This window comes from Lepus europaeus, chromosome 10 (genome assembly GCF_033115175.1).
Source record: "Lepus europaeus isolate LE1 chromosome 10, mLepTim1.pri, whole genome shotgun sequence".
Lineage (NCBI taxonomy): Eukaryota > Metazoa > Chordata > Mammalia > Lagomorpha > Leporidae > Lepus > Lepus europaeus.
Window position 1 is genome coordinate 69,050,612 of NC_084836.1, and position 19,740 is coordinate 69,070,351.

General features: G+C 52.2%; 1 protein-coding gene across 4 annotated transcripts; it reads left to right on the plus strand.

Moving 5' to 3' along the window:
* Nucleotides 1-3,715: 3,715 nt before the first annotated feature.
* Nucleotides 3,716-19,525, plus strand: CSRNP2 (cysteine and serine rich nuclear protein 2). Of its 4 annotated transcripts, none has more exons than XM_062203658.1 (6): nucleotides 3,716-3,839; nucleotides 7,978-8,109; nucleotides 8,540-8,776; nucleotides 9,851-10,110; nucleotides 14,512-14,808; nucleotides 16,229-19,525. In XM_062203658.1, the coding sequence occupies exons 3-6, from the start codon at nucleotides 8,626-8,628 to the stop codon at nucleotides 17,153-17,155; spliced, it is 1,635 nt and encodes a 544-aa protein (XP_062059642.1). In that variant the 5' UTR covers nucleotides 3,716-3,839; nucleotides 7,978-8,109; nucleotides 8,540-8,625; the 3' UTR covers nucleotides 17,156-19,525. The 4 variants fall into 4 exon arrangements, with proteins under 4 accessions (XP_062059642.1, XP_062059644.1, XP_062059641.1 ...); XM_062203657.1 differs by lacking the exon at nucleotides 3,716-3,839 and adding an exon at nucleotides 4,114-4,571; XM_062203660.1 differs by lacking the exon at nucleotides 7,978-8,109.
* Nucleotides 19,526-19,740: the final 215 nt, after the last annotated feature.

The window sequence follows — 19,740 nt, forward strand, 5'->3', positions numbered from 1 at the left end:
GGCCGGAGCTGTGCCAATCTGAAGCCAGGAACTTCTTCCGGGTCTCCCACACGAGTTCAGGGGCCCAAGGGCTTGGGCCATCTTCTACTGCTTTCCCAGGCTATAGCAGAGAGCTGGATTGGAAGTGGAGTGGCCAGGACTAGAACTAGATCCCAGTGCCCATATGCGATATCGGTGCCGTCGGCAGAGGATTAACCCACTGCGCCACAGTGCCGCCCTCTTTGTAGTTTCTATTCTGCTGCGCCTTAGCTTCCTACACTGCTGCCCCCTGCTGTTTCCTTCCCACAGGCCCAGCTTAGGCTGGAGTAGAATTGTAGTTGTTATGGATAAACTGGGACCATGGTAGTAACCTCCCTAGGGATTGAATCACGACAGTGACAATGAAATATGGTGAATAGTGACTATGATACGTAGTTGTGATGTTAGCTAGAGGTCAGGTGATTTTTTAAAACTGATTCTGTTATCTTAGAGGATGTGCTGTGGTTTGGCTATCTTCTAGTCTGGTGGCGTTAACCAACAGAGCTTGGGCATTTGGGATTACAGTACGTTGCCCAGGGTCGTACTACCAATGAGCGGAGGAACTGGGGTTTATATTCAGGACTCATGTCGTCTTCTTCTTCTTCTTTTTTTTAAAGATTTATTTATTTGAGGGGCCGGCCCTGTGGCAAATAGGTTAATCCTCTGCCTGCGGCACCAGCATCCCATATAGGCGCCGGTTTTAGTCTCAGCTGCTCCTCTTCCCATCCAGCTCTCTGCTATGGCCTGGGAAAGCAGCAGAGGATGGCCCAAGTCCTTGGGCCCCTGCACCTGTGAGGGAGACCACTTCAGATTGGCACAGCTCTGGCCATTGTGGCCAATTGTGGACAGAAGACCTTTCTCTTTGTCTCTCCCTCTCACTATCTTTAACTCTACTTCTCAAATACATACATAAATAAATCTTAAAAAAAAATATTTATTTGAAAGGCAAGTTACAGAGAGACAGTAAGATTTTTCCATCCACTAGTTCACTCCCCAAATGGCAGCAGTGGCTAGAGTTGGGCCAATCTGGAGCCAGGAGGCAGGACCTTCTTCTGGGTACTTAGGCCATCTTTCACTGCTTTCCCAGGCACATCAGCAAGGAGCTGGATTAGAAGTGGAGCAGCTGGGTCTCAAACCAGTGCCCATATGGGATGCCGGAACCACAGGCAGTGGCTTTACCTGCTGTGCCACAGCACAGGCCCCACCCATGTGTTCTCCCCCCACCCCCTTTAATTTATTTGAGAGGAAAAGTTACAGAGAGAGAGAGAGACAGAGAGCTGGGCCGATCTGAAACCAGGAGCCAAGAGCTTCCTCTGGGTCCAGGGTGCAGGGGCCCAAGCACTTGGGCCATCTTCTGCTTTCTCAGGTCATAGCAGAGAACTGGCTCAGAAGAGGGGCAGCTGGGACTCGAACTGGCATCCATATGGGATGCAGGTGCTGCAGGCAAAGGCTTAGCCTACTGTGCCACAGCGCTGGCCTCTCCACCCATACTCTTTATTATTTATTAACTTCCCCCCTCCCCCCCACTACCCTCCCCATTTACTTGAAAGGCAGAATGAAAAGAGACAGAGCTGTCTTCCATTTGCTGGTTCACTCCCAAATGTCTACAATAGCCAGGCTGGGCCAGGCCAAACCAGGAGCCCAAAATTCCATCGGTGCAGGAATGGGTGCAGGAATCCAAGGACTTGGGCTGTCTTCTGCTGCCTTCCTAGACCACATGAGCAGGGAGCCAGACTGGATGTGGAGCAGTCTCAAACCGCCATCCAGATGGGACGCTGGCGTCTCCAGCGGTGGCTTTACCTGCCACAACACCGGCCCTGCACATGGTACATTAAGATTGCTTTTTTGTAATCTGATTTTCATTTTGCAATAGACTCTTGGAGTCTCTGACACCTAGGGAAAAAACAAATTCTTGACATTTTTGGCAAGCCATCTGACCTCTCAATTCTAAAGCTGAGCTGGCTTGGTAGCCAGTAGATTTAGCTTCGTAGATTCTTGACTGCAGTGGAAAATGTACTAGGATTGGGGACAAGCCTAGCTTGAGTTTAAATCCTTCCATATGAAGTGGTGTTTAGCCTAGCAATTAAGACACCAATGTTCCTTTTCAGAGTGCGTGGATTTGATTCTACCTTCCTGCTAATGCAGACCCTGGCAGGCAGCAGTGATGACGATGGCTCAAATCCCTCCTGGGGCTGGCGCTGTGGCACAGCGGGTTAAAGCCCTGGCCTGAAGTGCTGGCATCCCATATGGGCTCCAGTTCTGGTCCGGGCTGCTCCTCTTCTGAGCCAGCTCTCTGCTGTGGCCTGGGAAAACAGTGGAGGATGGCCCAAGTCCTTAGGCCCTTGCACCTGCGTGGGAGACCCAGAAGAAGCTCCTGGCTCCTGGCTTCGGATCGGCGCAGCTCCGGCCATTGTGGCCATTTGGGGAGCGAACCAGCAGATGGAAGACTCCCTCCCTCTCCCTCCCTCCCTCCCTCTGCTTCTCTGTAACTCTGCCTTTTAAAAAAATAGATCTTAAAAAAAAAAAAAATCTAAGGCAAGGAGAGATTAAGGAGAAATATTAACTTGCACAGACGACGTGTGGACATGCAAACACGTATTAATGGAGTAAGGATATAGCTCGCTGGGGAAAGGGCAGAGGCCCTCCTCTCCTAGGCAGAGGTGGGAGGGGAGAAGGACAACAGGTGACGGGCAGCCTGGGGAAGAGGGCCACACCTAGTCACATCTGTCTCCCAGAGCCTTGCATGTCCACACAGAGACAAGATAGGAAGGCAAGGCTGTGTGCCCTCAGCAAATCAGAACTTTTCTTCTCAGTCTTCGCCTCACCATCTTAAAAATAGGTTGCAACGTGGTGGAGATCAAAGATCCTGGGAAGAGGGGCTGGGGCCTACAGTGCTGGCATCCCATGTGGGCGCCGGTTCTAGTCCCCGCTGCTCCTCTTCCTATCCAGCTCTCTGCTGTGGCCTGGGAAAACAGTGGAAGATGGCCCAAGTCCTCGGGCCCCTGCACCCGCGTGGGAGACCCAGAAGAACCTCCTGGCTCCTGGCTTTGGATCGGCGCAGCTCTGGCCATTGTGGCCGACTGGGGAGTGAACCAGTGATGGAAGATCTCTCTCTCAGTAGCTCTGCCTTTCAATAAATCAACAAAATTCTGGTAAGAGTTTCTGAAAACGCCCAAGTGCACGATATACGCAGATCGTTCAAGAGACTGCTTCTATTTTCTCCTAACCGCGGGCGCGAGTTAAGGGGCATTACTGCGCTCCCAGGCCACGGGAGCCTGGCGCCGGCGAAGGGGGAGCTGCAGAGGAGAATTCGTCCTTGACCACGGCCGAGAGGCTTCCGTCGTGCGCTTCGCCTTCCCAGGGTCCGCTGCCGCAGGGAGACGCCGGCGCGGAGCCCGCAGCGCGCGGCCCCAGGCTCCGGCTTCGCGGCCGTCGCCGCCCGCCGCTCCCAGCATGCTCCTGGGCGCGGGGGGCAGGGGCGGGCCGCGCGAGACTCCATTTCCCAGCCTGCCCCGGGGCGCGGCCGGGACGTGCCGGCGCCTATAAGAGTCGGAGCGCTGCGGCCGGAGCCTATTGTTAGCCGGAGCCGGGGCGGTTCTGGGCTTCTGCTGCCAGGGGCGCCCGCGTAGCCGGAGCCGCCCGCCCCCCGCCGCCTGCCGGCCGGCCTGCCCACTCGCCTTCCCTCCCCGCCCTGCCGCTCCGGGAGCTCCCCGACCGTCGCCCGGGACTCGCTCGCTCCTTCGTCCTTCGCACTCGGGCTAGGGCGGCGGCGGCGGGGGCGGCAGCGACCATCGCGGGAGGAGGCAGCTGCGGCGGGGCCGGTAATGGGCCTGGGGGTGCGGGGCGGAGGGTGCCGCCTCGTCCTTTCTCGGGCGGCTGTGTAGGAGTGGTCAAGCCCCGAGCCGCGCGGACGGAGGGGTCCGACTGAGGGAGGCTCGGACGGGAGCCGTCGCGGGGCGGAGAGCCAGGGCGCCGCCGGGAAGGGAGAGGCGTGGGAGCGAGCGAGGGGCGCCGAGGACCGGGGTAGCTCGGGGGGAGACCGATGGGCGGCCTGCAAGCCGGCGGGATTGCGGAATGGAGTGGAGGATGATGTAGGATGGGAAGAGAAGGAAGGGGCGGGGGGGGATAGAGGAAAATGTGGGAGGAGTGGTTGGGAATTTGTGAGTAGCAGACAGGAAGGCATGGGGAAAGGCTGCAGGCGACTGGAATGAGCAGGGAGAAATGGGGTTCCGCAGGCGGCTTCGTTAAAGGGAGCTGGTGACTTGTCATGTCCCTTCAGCCCCCCGGGTCCCTGGTGTCTCCCATTTTTTAAATTTTTTTTCTGGCGTTGTGTGGGAAAAATGAAAGCATCACTTGCCCTGGTTGCTGGCTTGATCTATTTTTTTTCATAGGCCCAAACACGCAGCCGACTGCCAGCCATCGCCTTTAGTGCTGTGGTCTTGGGTCTTCCTTTTTCAAGGGGCTTAGTATGACACACACAGCATGAGAGGGTAGAAGTTATCCCCCAGAGGGGGGGAACACTGTCCCCCTTCTCCTCCAGTTTTCAGTGCAAGGTAAATCCAAGTTGATTCGGATTTTTCTTTTCTATACTTGCTTTCCATCTTGCTAATCTCCCAAACCAGGATGTTGGCGCGTGTGCGTGTGTGTGTGTATCCTTATCCTTGAGAGTTAATGCAGCATCATGTCCCAGTTCCCCCACAAAGATCTGTTTCCTCCACGTGACGGCCATTTAGACACGGAAAGCCAAATTCTAACCTTGGGTGTAGTGGATGGATACAATGAGTAGAGGTGGGGAGGGGTCTTTCTCTAGGTACCTGGCTTAAACGGGGGATTCTCACTTGAGTGCTTGATGAATTCATGATCCTCTGGTGATCCCAAGAACCCATGGATCCACAAAATTCACAGGATTTGAGAATCAACCCTAGAAACAGGACAGGCCCTTATGTTCAGGGTTTTTGGTAGGAGCAGCCAATAGAGGGTAGCCCGGGAGATCTTGCTAGGCATTCTGGCCTTTTGACCTTTGGCAGAAGGTTGGGTTCCAGTTGACGGGGAGAGGGGGAGACTTTCCTGGTGAGAGGGACCTTGTCTTATTATTTTGGGGTCAATTGAAGAAAGAGGTTTATGTAACCTAAACTTTGCAGATACGTTCTGCCTCCAGAAATTTTTCTTCCTGGGATGTTCCTCTTGCTAGTGTTACATATGCTGGGTTCTTTTGTTTGTTGCGATGGTTACAGGAAGCCTTCCGGGCCTGAAACCCTGAGTGCTACAGTATAGATAAGATGTGTGTGTGTCATTTGGGGCTCGCCTCCTATCTGCTACATGCTGTGGATCTGAACTATTTCATGTACCTCTGGGAAATGTTCAGCAGAGAAACACTCAAGAAAAGATCATAAGGCACATAGCCAGACAGTGTCAGCTGGCCTTTCATTTTCACTGGCATTTAAAAGCTTTTATCGAGGCTTGCATTATTTTCTCCCAAAAGCGTTTTATTGTTCGAGTTGGTCATTTTGACAGTTAACTGCCAGTTACGACCTGCGTTTCCAGTCTCACCTTGAATATTTCTCTGTGGGTTTAAGAGCTTGGCACATGACTCCTAAATGCATCTCTTCAACACGGTATTGAATAGTTGAGGGAGGTGAGCGTGACTTGATTTCTAGTTGTGGTTGGAAAGAGCATAAATTTGATGAATTTTTAAGTATGGAACCTATTCTAGTTATTACTGTTGCTCAATGGAAATAGATAGGAACTTTGTTCTTGGTGCCCAGTGGACATCTTAAACAAGTTCATTTCACACCAGGGTGTTGAACAGGGGAGAGCTGGGTTGAAATTTAAACAGACTGATTGTCAGGACAGAATAATGGATTTTACAAAAATTATGGAGTTGATGTCAGCAAAAGCGATGCTAATGGATCCTGGGTAGGGTAAAGAGAGCCAGGGCTGTGGAGTCTCCGTGAGGGTTTTCCCGAGAGCCCTCCAAGTTAATGGAATAGTTAGATCATAGGTCAGTTTGCACATGACTTACACATAACCATAGATCTGATTCTTCTCCCACAGCTGAAGGAACCTATTTTTCTTGTAGGTTTCACATCTTAGCAATCCTTTCTGTCCAGATAGTCTGGAGGGCAAGTGGGTGGTTAGGGGAGAATTTTAGCAACAAAGATGACTTCGGAGCAGACCTAAGCTCTTGGGGGGCTTACAGAGAAACCGTCAGAAGATAGACGACTGCGGGAAGCAAGGAGTGAGGTGGGCAATGAGCAGGCGGGCCCGTGTGCTTCCACCCTGAATCCCTGAGTGCTTCCAGGAGGAGCAGGAACTACTACCTGCAACTGCACTGGGCAGGGAGTGGGCGTTTGGTTTGGCCTGGTCTGCCCAGTTGGGGTATCTGGGTTCAGCGCCTGGCTCTGGCTCCAGCTTCCTCCTAGGGTGCACCCTGGGAGGCAGGGGTGATGGCTCAGGTGACTGGGGTTCTGCCACCCACGTGGGGGTGGGGGGTGGGTTTGAGTTTCCTGCTTCCCACTTCAGCTTGCCTCAGACCAGTTCATTGCAGGCATTCAGGGAGTGAACCAGCAGAGGGGAGCTGTGTGTGTGTGTGTGTGTGTGATGCTCTGGGTCTCACCGCCTCTCAGATAAAAAACAACAAAACAAAAATGGAAGCCCTTTCTAAGAAAGCAGATTTGCAGTGAAGCCTGAGTGCTCATGTGGTTGATGAGGTATTTATTAACTGGAGAAGAGAAAGTACATTTAAGTGATCACCGCTGGTCCGTCTCTTTAAATCCCACCCAATCACAAGGTCCCTTGCCCCATAATAGAATGGAGTGAGAGATTGGGTGATTCATAGGTATTTTTAAATCCGGTTAAAATCTGAACCCATAAACAGACCTTGGCTTTCTTCATTCTTAACCATACCCAAAGATGTGACCTCTGACGATGAGATCAGTCACCTGAAAAACAGAAGTGATACTTGGAGCTCATTTTCAAATTTAATTACAATCCTTATCAAGCGCTTGGTTATTTTTTTTTTCCCCTCCCTGGCCAAATTTATTTCAGGAATGTGCTTGTCTGAGACTTACCATGGCTGAGGCTTCTTGGGTTCCTTATAGGCTCTTCATGCAGAATTCTGAGGAGCTCTGGACAGACAGATTAGGAACTGGCTGGCTTTGCAGAGCTGAGCCAGGAGACAGCATCCAGAAAAAAGCAGCTCTGTGGCAGGCATCTCGCGACACCACAGTGTATTCTGGGGAGCTGCCCTGCCGTGGTGCGGCCCTGTCGTCGCTCTGGGTAGTGTTGTTATTCCTGCTGCATAATTAGCAACCCGTGAGATCATAGTCTGGGGAGATTCTGGCATTAGCGGAGGCCCCATACCTCATCACACGTGGCTGCGGCTCTAAAAGCATTTCTACCGAGCAGATTCACGTCCTGCCTGGAACCTCCTTCCGAAGGCAGAGAGTGAGAACGCTGCGTCCCGGTGCAGTGGACCCTTGGCGTCCTTGCTCGCTTGGCAGCGAGGGGACACCCCTGCCTGCCGTACTCACATACCCAGAGTCAGTTGTCACTTTTTGGCTGTTTACGGTGCCCTGGATGGTTTCCTGACAGAGGGCAAAGGCAGAAATGGCGCAGCTCCTTCGCATGCAGGATGGGGGTTGACCGGAGGGGAACTCTGTTAATGCGGCACCAGGACACTGGGCAAGAGTCTGGGTTTTGAAGCCAGTACGTATTCTAATCTTGGGTCCATTCTTCAGAGCCACGTGTGACCTTTTTAGGAACCCGGTGGGCCACTTTACCCTGGGGAAGATGTGGGTAAAGGGTTTTTCCTGACTGCCAGTGTTCTTCAGATTTGAGAGCCCGTAACAGCATTTCCCAAAGAATGTTCCAAGGATTATCTGCCCCCCTAAAATACTTTGGTAACAGTGGGTTCCATAAGCAGACCTGTAAAATACTGCATTCTGTGTTTTCTCCAAGCCTTCACGGTGCTCGGTAGTGTATTAGAAGCTCTAAGAGATTCCATCGTGAGCAGTTTTCTAAGCTGTTTTGACACAGCAGCCCGATTCCCATGTGAAAGCTATTAATATCCTTGGATGCAGCGTATTTAAGGTACACACTTTGGGAAACGCCAGGCTATATTCTCACTAGGAAAAATAATTGGGTCTAGTCTCGGTTCGGGCAAAGCCTGTTTCTACCTGTGATCCCTTGTCCCTCCCACTGGCCCCACGGAGAGCACTCATGTGTGATCCGAAGGGCATCTACTCTTCTCCCTGGGCTGGGGCAGCCCGGAGCCCAGCTGGTTGGAACCAAGGCCCTCCCTCCATGGGGAAGGGTGCTGCTGCTGCTACTACTGTCTCATTATTTTAAGAGTGATTGAGACCAGAGGGGCAGAGGGGAAGGAGGAGGAGGATGCTGGCTGGAATGACCTCAGTGCTGGGTCAGGTGCTTTGTTTCTGCAGTTAGAGAGCGCTGCGTTTGTAGACTTGGGAGGGGGTGTGTCTTCAGACAGAGATACTGACTCCTGTTTTCCCCTGGGCAGAATCCTAATGCTCCTGGCTAGCTGGCGGTGAGCTGGGGCTTTGGAGCCAACGTGGTGGGCTCTCCAAGGAAACCCCTTTGAAACCAATGGATGCTTTCACGGGCTCGGGTCTCAAGAGGAAGTTTGATGATGTGGATGTGGGCTCATCCGTGTCCAACTCAGATGATGAGATCTCCAGCAGCGACAGCGCGGACAGCTGCGACAGCCTCAACCCTCCGACGACTGCCAGCTTCACACGTGAGTGGGGGGCGGCACCCACTCTCCCCAAGCAGGAGCTCCCCGGTGCCGCTCTTGGGAGAGCTTCTGTCCGACAGCTTGCGATTTGCCTTTGGGGGGCTTCATGGCTCTAGTAGTGGAGGCTGACATCTGATGGGCTGATTCGACTTGCGTTGTGGTTTGTGCATCCCCAGAGTGGGTTGAATTAGACTGAAGAAGGAAGAGCCCAAGATTCTGCCATCACCCCATCCAGGTCCCTTAGAGTTCCAGGAAACTGTGGCTCCACCCCCAGCAGGACGTAAATATTTCCTGCCTGGACAACCAGGGCAACTCCACATTTCTTCATTCTTTTGGCTCGGTTAGTTCTTGGAAAGAACCTCTGATAACTCTAGGTTGGGATCACCCATAGGCCAAATCTGGCCTACTGCCTGTTTTTATGAATAAAGTTTTATTGAGACACAGTCCTACCCTGTGTCTTACGATTGTTCTCATGCCACAGCAGCAGAGCTGAGAAGCTGCAGCAGAGACCTCATGGCCTATACATCCTCAATGCACTGTCTGACCTTTAACAGAAAAACTCCAGCCTCCTCTGCTAGCCATCAGGTTCTCCCCAGTAGCATTTTCTGTTATGATAGAAATGTTCTGTGTCTGCTGTTGTCCACTAGTAGCCGTTAACCACATGTGGCTTTGGAGCATCTGAAGTATGGTTAATGTAACTGAGGAGTTGAATTTTTAATTTTAAATTAAATTAATTTTAGTTTTAATGAGCTTACACTAGCCTCATATGGCTAGTAGCTCCTGTTTTGTGGATTGTTAAATTCCGAACAGCTTACCTAGAGATTCTCTTCCTTTCTGATGTCTAAAAATAGGTTTTGTGGTCATCTGTTCAGGAGAAGTCAGCTGGGAGGCAGGGGTAGGAACCAGCTGAGGTTCAAGATCTCTTCCAACTGTGTGTTTATGATGCAGAAGTATTAGGAAGTCCTCTAGATCCACGAGAACATTTGAAGAGGAGCTGGGAGCCAAGATGGAGATGGGGTGGAGAGACCCCCCGTGGGCCAGGCTGGTTAACAGCGCCTGTCTGTGTTCCCTTCTCAGCCACCTCCATCCTGAAGCGGCAGAAGCAGCTGCGGAGGAAGAATGTCCGCTTTGACCAGGTGACTGTGTACTACTTCGCCCGGCGCCAGGGTTTCACCAGTGTGCCCAGCCAGGGCGGGAGCTCCCTGGGCATGGCCCAGCGCCATAACTCTGTACGTAGCTACACGCTCTGTGAGTTTGCGCAGGAGCAGGAGGTGAACCATCGGGAGATTCTGCGTGAGCACCTGAAGGAGGAGAAACTCCATGCCAAGAAAATGAAGGTACCTAAGGGGTGCGGGATCTGGTTCTGCACCTGGGCTAAGCTGAAGTGGGAAGCCATGAAGGTCCACTGATTTTTGTTTGTTTGGTTGGTTGGTTGGTCTTCCTTTAATCGAGAGGGAGAGAGACAGAGAAAGAGGCAGGAAGAAAGAGCTCCCATATGCCAGCTCACTCCCCAAATGCCTACAGTGGCCCAGACTGGGCAGGGGCCGAAGCTGGGACCTCAGTCCGGGCCTCGCATGTGGGTGGCAGGAATCCAGTCACTGAGCCAACATTGCTGCTTCCCAGGGTCTGCATTAGCCGGAAGCTGGAGTCAGGAGCCAGAGCCGGGAATTGAACCCAGGCCTTCCACTGGGAGGTGAGCGTCCTAACTCCTAGGCTGAATACCCAGTTCCAAGGTCCATTGAGCTTTGCTGTGACTGCTGCCCTCGGCCTACAGAGATTCTAGATCTTTGTAATGAGATGTCTCCGATGTGGACTCAAATCCGAGTAGTAAGATTGCCTTCTCTGGTGGAGCTGTCTACCAGAGAGAGCAAGATGGCTTCCTTGGAATTCTCTCTTTGCTCCCAACGCTCCAAATGATTGTTTTTTTAAATTTAAGTTTAATACGTCATTATGTGAAAGCATCCATGTCTGCCACTTCTAGAACCCAAGGGAGCACAGTTTTCAATTTCTTGTCAAATGATTGTCCTTGACCAGATACGTAGACTAGATTTTTGAACCTTTCACATTCTTTTTTTTTTTTTTTTAAGATTTATTTATTTATTTGAAAGTCAGAGTTACACACACACACACACACTCACACACAGATGTCTTCCATTCGCTGGTTCACTCCCCAGTTGGTTGCAACGGCCGGAGCTGCGCCGATCCAAAGTCAGGAACCAGGAACGTCTTCTGGGTCTCCCATGTAGCTACAGGGGCCCAAGGACTTGAGCCATCTTGTACTGCTTTCCCAGGCCACAGCAGAGAACTGGATCGGAAGTGGAGAAGCTGAGATGCCAGCACTGCAGGTGGCGGCTTTACCCACTACGCCGCAGCACTGGCCCCTTCACGTTCTTTGAAAGGATCTTTCTGTATCCCCTGTCACCCCTAGGTGATTGTTTCTGGGGCAAACGACAGTCTTACCAAAGAGTTCTTGTGGTGTGGCACTGTGCTGGCCATCTCTGCAGCACCAGCACGTCACGTTTCAGAGAAAGGTGCTGAGAGAAGAGCCGTCTCAGGTGGCTCTAGTCACCCATTGACTACAGCACGGTTTGCCAAGCACAGCCGTGATTTGCACCAGTCCTCGCAAATGGCGCCCACCCCTGCCCCAAGTTCCTGGTTCCAAATTTGAAGAACACAGCCTCAAGCCCAGCCAGGTTTCTTTTGGCCCAGAGTGTGCTGACCCATATTAAAATAGGTGGCTGCATGTCTTGCAGGGTTTGTCAGGGAGACGCGCCAGAATGTTGGTGGGGTTGGACAGCTCGTGGCAGGGGGTGTAGACCGCCCAGGTCTCATTCCTCGCTCCCCGAGAGCTCTGGCTTGGCTCCGCGCAGCCTCCTCCCAAAGCCTCCACCTGTTTTTCTAACTGGACTCACATTTGGGCTTCCTTTTTCTTCCGAGGAATTCTACCACTGACCTATTGCTGTCCTGCTGCCATAGCAACAGCTGGGCAAATAAACAGTGGCCTCTTGGGTCCCAGGGAAGCCCTTCATCCTTTTTTCCTAGAAGAAGACTCCTTTCTTTTAGATCTTGCAGAGGAATAATCTGTTAAAACAGAGTTTCTGCCCCCCACCCCATCCTCCCCAGCCCCGCCGCCAGAAGTCATCCTAGCAAGAAAGCCAGGCGGGCCCAAGACTGAGGTCAGGATGTCCAGTGAGCACCAGCAATGGTGGTTTCTTTCTTTCTTTCTTTTTTGACAGGCAGAGTGGACAGTGAGAGAGAGAGAGACAGAGAGAAAGGTCTTTCTTTGCCGTTGGTTCACCCTCCAATGGCCGGCGCACCATGCTGATCCAAAGCCAGGAGCCAGGTGCTTCTCCTGGTCTCCCATGGGGTGCAGGGCCCAAGTCTTGGGCCATCCTCCACTGCACTCCCGGGCCACAGCAGAGAGCTGGCCTGGAAGAGGGGCAACCGGGACAGAATCCGGCGCCCTGACCAGAACTAGAACCTGATGTGCTGGCGCCGCAGGCGGAGGATTAGCCTATTGAGCTGCGGCGCCGGCCATCAATGGTGGTTTCTAACAGCTTTATTTGTGGAAAGGAAACCCTGCTTCACTTTCCCCATAGATTGATTTAAAAATTTATTTGAAAGTCAGAGTTACACAGGGAGAGAAGGAGAGGCAGAGAGAGAGAGGGAGAAAGAGAGGTCTTCCATCCGCTGGTTCACTCCCCAATTGGCCACAATGGCCGGAACTGCGCAGATCAGGAGCCAGGAGCTTCTTCTGGGTCTCCCATGCAGGGGCCCAAGGACTTGGGCCATCTTCTACTGCTTTCCCAGGCCACAGCAGAGAGCTGGATCAGAAGAGGAGCAGCTTGGATTAGAACTGGCGCCCCTAGAGGATGCCAACGCTTCAGGCCAGGGCATTAACCCGCTGCGCCACAGCGCCGGCCCTGATTTTCTACTTTTATGATTTTTTTTTATTCACATGGAATTCATGATCACGATTGGTACTGATAGGGAATATAACTTTTTTCCCAAAGAGTACACAGTTGTCCCAGTGATTAGATGACTTTGTCCTTACTGATCTGAAATGTCACTGCTATCCCATGTTAAGCTCTCATATGCGGCTGCTTCACAAGGTTTGTGGGAAAATGGAATTAAAAGACCAGTTGATGGGTGGGTGTTTGGCGTCGTGGTGAAGACACTTGTTGGGAAGTCTGTATCCCATATTGGAGGATCTGGGTTTGATCCCCAGCTCCAGATCCCAGATCCTGATTCCAGCTTCCTGAGAGGCGGTGTTGATTGTGCACATAATTGAGTTCTTGTCACCCACTTGGGAGACCTGGATTGGGTTCCAGCTCCTTGCTTATATATCACTGGGGCTGTTGGTATTCAGGGAGCAAACCAATGCATGGAAGCTCTCGCTGTCTCTCAAACTCAGAAAAAAAATTTTTTTTGTTCTTAAAAATGTGTATTTTGGTGTAAATAATTTTTGAAATCCATGCATATGACGGGTCTTTGTGCATAAAAAAAAAAAAAAAAAAAAACTTGTATGTGGATTTCAGACCTTTTTTTGGACCAAAATAAACTGAAGGTTTTGAAGTCCCTTCGTGTCTGCATGGGTTGCTAACTATGGCATCCATGATCTCTTTGCTTTGAGCGAGAGGACAGCAGGGAGGAGGGTGATGAGGACGGCAGCCCTGGTGTCCAAGACTGGAGCAAGCCGGCCTGCTTGTATACAAATTCTAGACTAGGGAAGCCCCAGAAGCTCTTCTTCTGTCCTGCTCTCCACTAGCACAAAACAAATAAACAAACAAAGCAGCCAGGCTTGTTATCCAGGTATCTTGCATCACATCTCTCTCAGGAGCTGGTCCTTTACCAGCACTCGTGGGGGTGGGGGTGGGGGTGGGGTGGCTGATGAAATAAGCCTGAGGCCCCAGCCCCTTGGCTTTCATCCTGCTAGCAGCTTCCAGAGCCCGAGGGATTGTAAGGCCTCATTTTCTTTACCTGAATTCCCTGATGCATTTCCAGAATGTATTCAGCCATGGCTTGGCTTCAATGGGGCCTTCCACTGAGATTCAGCCTGGAGCACTCCCAATTCCTGCCTTGCATACCCCAGTATTATTATTATTTTAAAGGCAGAGAGAGGGAGAGGGAGGGAGGGAGGAAGGAAGGGGTCGATCTTCCATCTGCTGGCTCACGCCCCAAATAACCACAACAGCTGGAGCTGTGCCAATCCGGAGCCAGGAGCTTCTTCCGGGTCTCTCGTGTGGGTGCAGGGACCCAAGGACTTGGGCCATCTTCTACTGCTTTCCCAGGCCATAGCAGAGAACTGGATCGGAAGTGGAGCATCCAGGACTCAAACTGGTGCCCATATAGGATGCCAGCACTGCAGGCAGCGGCTTTACCCGCTACGCCATGGTGCTGCCCCCAGCCCCAGTATTATTCATATCACTCTACCTCACTTTACTTCAACTGAAGGAGAAAGACTACTGTTAGTAATTTTTTTTCTCCTTTTCCCAACCAAACGAAGCCCTTCTGGGCCTGCCTTGTGAAGATCCAGGGTCACTGATGATAAATTAGTAGTCTTGTCCTCCACCTGAATGTGGTTTTCCCCAGAAGGTACTTTTTAGGGCATTTTGCAAGGTTGCCTGTGTATATCCATGGTTGTGTGTGTAGGTTTAGTGCGGCCCTGGATGGCCACTAGGGGGAGACTCGGAGTTGCTGCTGCCCAGGAGGCCTTACCCTTCTCCATCTCCTGGCAGCTGACCAAGAACGGGACGGTGGAGTCGGTGGAGGCGGACGGCCTGACGCTGGATGATGTCTCGGATGAAGACATCGATGTGGAGAACGTGGAGGTGGACGACTACTTCTTCCTGCAGCCTCTGCCCACGAAGCGGCGGCGGGCCCTGCTCAGGGCCTCTGGGGTCCATCGCATTGATGCTGAGGAAAAGCAGGAACTTCGCGCCATCCGCCTGTCACGGGAGGAGTGTGGCTGCGACTGTCGCCTCTACTGTGACCCGGAAGCATGTGCCTGCAGCCAAGCTGGGATCAAATGCCAGGTAAGGCCGCGTCATCCCGGTCACAGGTCTGCCCGCTCAGGGTGGGTGCTGCGTGGCTAGGAGCAGGCCCCGGTTGGACAGCCCTCCTCCACTAACAGAACAAGTGGGACAAGATTCTCAGGCTGTGGCGACACCCAGTGTCTGCTCTGTGTTTCACACACACCCCAGAGGTGATAAGAAGCAGCCGTCAGCAAGAGGAGGAGCTGGGTTTAGTGTGTTTAACATGACTAACTTCCTTGAACACTGACCAGTTCCTTGAGATAAAGGCCTGTGGGTTTTATCTGCACTTGGCGGAGCTGAAATCCATGGTTTCCTGGAAGGTGAGGCACAGCCTTCCTTGTTGGCCTTCGACAAGGGACAGTGTCAAAGACACAGCTCCGTGGAAAGTGGCGGCGTGGCGGTGCCGTCCCAAAGAGTGCAGTTGGCCCGGAACTCGGACACTGAAGGAGGCGGCTGCTGAGTCCCATGGGTGCATTTTCTAAACAACCTTGCTCTGTCTTTTAGCTAGGGCATGAGTAGCCGTTGCGGATCTGGCCAAATAATACTTTTCAGGCTCAAATCCCGTAACACAAGCAATCTGTTATACTCAGAGCTGGGAGAGTCCCAAGAATTGGTGGAACTGGAGTGGAGGTTTCTCTAAGTTGATGTTGTAGGAAGACATTCACATTTGCATTTGTACATGTTTATTGGATGACCTGCATTTGTAATCTTTTTTGGTGTGTGTGTGTGTGTGTGTATGTTTCCTTTTTGGAACACGGAAGGGAGATAGGGAGGTGGGAAGCATCCGCTTTCCCGACATTCCTGGTCTGTAAGTTAAGTACCTTGGCAACTGCTTCAGAACTCCCCTGCCGGCCCTTGGAGGTGAGGTGGGCCGTGACAGGCTGGCTGTCACTGGGACCTTTGTTCTTAGCTCAGCAAACTAAGGCACCTTGGCTCGGGTTTCCTGGGAGGTAGTGCTTTGGACTGGCAAGCTTGCCCCTCACTTCCACGTGCTGTTATGGCAGAGGCTGGTGCCTGGCCCTTTGTTCTCAGGGAGCCACGTACATTCTGGAAAAGTCTCTGAGGCAGGTAAATTTCTTCCACTCTGCGAACCCTCAGCACTCAGAGAGGTGGTCCTGGACTTTCTACGTGGAAGGAGCCTTTGATGCAATTTTTGTCTCCTTTTTACTTAGAAGAGGAAATAAGCCCTTGGTTGGTGAGGTGTGGGGTGGAGAGGACTCTCCTGAGGTCATGCCACTAAGGAATGGCTGAGCCTGCGCTGACGCACACGCGGTCTGTGCTGTTGTCTTGTGCTGTCAGCTCACGTGTTTTGTGCTAGACTGGTTGTTTCTCTGCTTGTAAGAAGACCTCCGAAGCCCACTGCCTATGTTTGCTGTTACCGCCTCCCAATCTTGCCTTAACTTCCTTCTGGCCCCCTCAGGTGGATCGCATGTCCTTTCCATGTGGCTGCTCCCGGGACGGCTGTGGGAACATGGCTGGGCGCATCGAGTTTAATCCCATCCGGGTCCGGACTCATTACCTGCACACCATCATGAAGCTGGAGCTGGAGAGCAAGAGGCAGGTGAGCCGCCCCGCAGCCCCCGATGGGGAGCCCTCGGCCGCTGCCAGCTGCAGCCCGACAGGGGCCCCGGGCTCCGAGACGCAGGGCTTCCAGGACTTCATTGCTGAGAACGAGACAGCAGTGATGCACCTGCAGAGCGCGGAGGAGCTGGAGCGGCTCAAGGCGGAGGAAGACTCCAGCGGCTCCAGCGCCAGCCTGGACTCGAGCATCGAGAGCCTGGGCGTGTGCATCCTGGGGGAGCCTCTGGCAGTTCCCGAAGAGCTGTGCCCAGGCCTTACAGCCCCTATCCTCATCCAGGCCCAGCTGCCCCCAGGCTCCTCCGTGCTGTGTTTCGCCGAGAACTCAGACCACCCGGCCGCCTCTCCGGTGAACATGAACAACCCATCGTACTTGAACAGCGGGCCCCTGGTCTACTACCAGGTGGAGCAGAGGCCAGTGCTGGCCGTGAAGGGAGAGCCTGGTCCAGAAGAAGGCCCGGCCCCTTTCCCCAAGGAGAAGGATCTGAGTGTCTTCTCTGTCCCACTTACCTCACTGGTGGCTTGTCCCCCAGACCCCACTGCCCTCTGCAAACCTGAGATGGGGAAGACAGCCACCCTGGAAGCGCTACTGCCCGAAGACTGCAACCCTGAGGAGCCTGGCAGTGAAGACTTCCGCCCTTCCTGGTCCCCCTCGAACCTTCCCTTCCGCTCAGACAGTGAGGACGGCTGTGGGGCGGAGGAGACATCTCAGCTGAGCGAGGACCGGCCCCCCGAAGAGGCCGCCCTCGAGCTCCCTCTGGCTGTGTGACATGGAGATGGAGACTGCCTCTTCCCCACTCTATTTATTCCCTTATTTTATCGAACGTCATTTCAAAACAAAACTGCAGAAGTGGCTGCTGCTCCCATGTTATTTTATTGGGGTCTTTGGGGCGACGGGAGGGAAAGGATTGTTTGTATACATATTTTTTAAAAGAGAAGCAGTACCAAGGAGACCAGCCCCAGCTCGACCTGGGCTAGAGCCTTGGGGCAGAGGCTGCACTGCGCCCAATATTGAGCTTTCTGGGCCACTGGAACAAAGTAGGATGTCCCAGAGAAGCTGGGTAATGCAAGCAGCTGTTCTTCACGTAGGGACCAGAACACGAGCTTGGGGACCACGCCTCTCCGGAGCTCCAGGCAGGGCACAAGCTCACCACTGGCAAGGGCCCGTCCGCTAGCCCACCTCGGCGTGTCGCAGCACGATTGGAGGGGTCTGGGGGCCGAATCTAGAGAGGAGGGGGCGGAAGGGTGTGTGCTTCTGTACAAAACCTCTAGGGTTTCTAAAACTGTAACCTACCTTCCCCAACTCCCTCTTTGGTACATAAGTTAATATTTGACATGTTCCGTGTTCTCCGACCTGGTCCCCACACTGGGGATTCCTGGTCTGTAACTTGAATTGTTTCTTTCATTTGTTCCTAGGTACTAGAGTTAAACTTGTCGATTTGTCTTTTTTTTTTTTCCCTTTCTTTCTTCCTTTCTCTTTTTTCATCCTTTGAAGAAGAAAGCTAGACTGGCTGGGGTGTGGCACCATGAGCCCGAGTCTCCCCTGCTGTGCCAGGCAGCTGCAGGCTGGGGCTCACCCTCCTGCGGGAGGCCTGTGCGGTGCACCGGCCACGTCCAAAGGAGGCAGCCAGCACAGGTGGCCACCTGGGAAGTTGACTTTATTGTGTCATGCCTGCTTTTTCGCCCTGGCCCTCCCCCTGCCCCCAACGTTGGGCGATCTGGGCTTTAGTAGAATGTAGGCAATCGAAGTCACTGACTAGTTTTGGTCCTTTTTTCCTGTATCTGGATATACAGGGTTAGAGCTATTTAGAAGATTCTGGTTCAGTGCCCAGAACTGCAGGTGTTTATTGGACCTCTCCACTGAAAATCAAAGCCAAACCCATCCTCAAGTGCCACGTGCAACCCCCAGGGCCCAGAGGACTCAGGTTCTGAGTCTAATCTTTGCAGTCTACGGAATGGGACTCACTTCCACTTCTTACCTCTGTTGGAGGGTTGGGGCCCGGCTTAGGTTCCGAGACCTGCTCCACTGAACACCACTGATTTCCATCTAGTAGCAGTTATCTTGGCCTCTGGAGCAAAACATTGTTTTTGCTAGCATCCTTCACATACCATGCTTTACTTCTGTGGTTTGGCAACTTTTTTTTTTTTTTTTTTTTGTGATGGGAGAGAACTGTTCCTACTCAGCTTCTCATAAAACCTTCTTCTGTGGGCTGTCAAGGCCCAGCTGTGTTAAAGCAGCCTTCATGTATGTCGCAGCAGCATATCACCTATGAAAACCTCTGATGTCTGATCTGAGCCTGGAAGGCTTCGTACACAGTACAGATCCGTGTGTGACTCATGTCACTTCCTGTTCATTCCTGAGTTTGCTTGGTTTTGTTTGGAGGGGAGTTCTTAATTAAGCACCTAGGTCCTTCTCTCCCCAAGTCTGAGCCTCACCAAACAGAGCTAAGGGTCTTCCAGATAACACCCCCAGCTGAGCTGCGTTCCCCACCTTAGACTGGTGCCCTGGGAGCTAAGGCAGAGCTGAAGCGAGAATCTGGTCTTTGGGGAGAAGAATCTTTTTTGCACGTGGTGTTGAAAGGGGAGCGCGAGCTCTCAGGAAGGCTGCAGCTTAATCTAGGAAGTAGATTCCAGCTGCTCTAACACAACCACCGCTGGGCTCAAGCCAGGACGATGAATCTAGTTATTCTCCTTGCCGACACTCCCCTCCCCCATGATATTTGAGAAACTGATCTCAGTCTCTCTCTTCATTCACTCTGCTTTCCTGATGCACACTGATCCCAGACTTCTGAATGCTAAACATTAACATTTAGCATAAACCGTCTTGTCAAGCAAGGGGCCTTTCTACCACTTGGTCCATTTCATTTCTGGTGCTACCTGAGTTGGACGGGGTTCTAGCTCGTGGCTGTTAGGAGAGGCAGGCCTCTGACCAGAGAGAGCTTCGGTCCCCCTCAGCCTAGGTCTAGATAAATGACCCTGATTACTGTGGCTCATCATTTTCCACTTTTCTTTCTCACATACTGTACACAGTGTTTTCAATGTGAATCCAAAGCTTGTCTGGTTCTTTGAAAACTTTTTTTTTTTTTTTTTTGCCTTTTAGGTTCCTTACATTGTGATAATGCTGTATTTAAAGAGAATATTTAAATGTAATATTAAAGAAATATTCAAAAGAATGGTGTGTTATTCTTTATCTTGACAGGCCACAATTCTGTTACCTGTTAGGCAAAGGACACTTTGCCAGTTTTGTATATAAAACTAATTAGGTCAGTTAGGAGTTAATGTTAACAATAGCAACATTCTGTGATGGAAAAAATAGAACATTCTCTTTGGAGCATCCAGAGCTTGGCTTGCTTT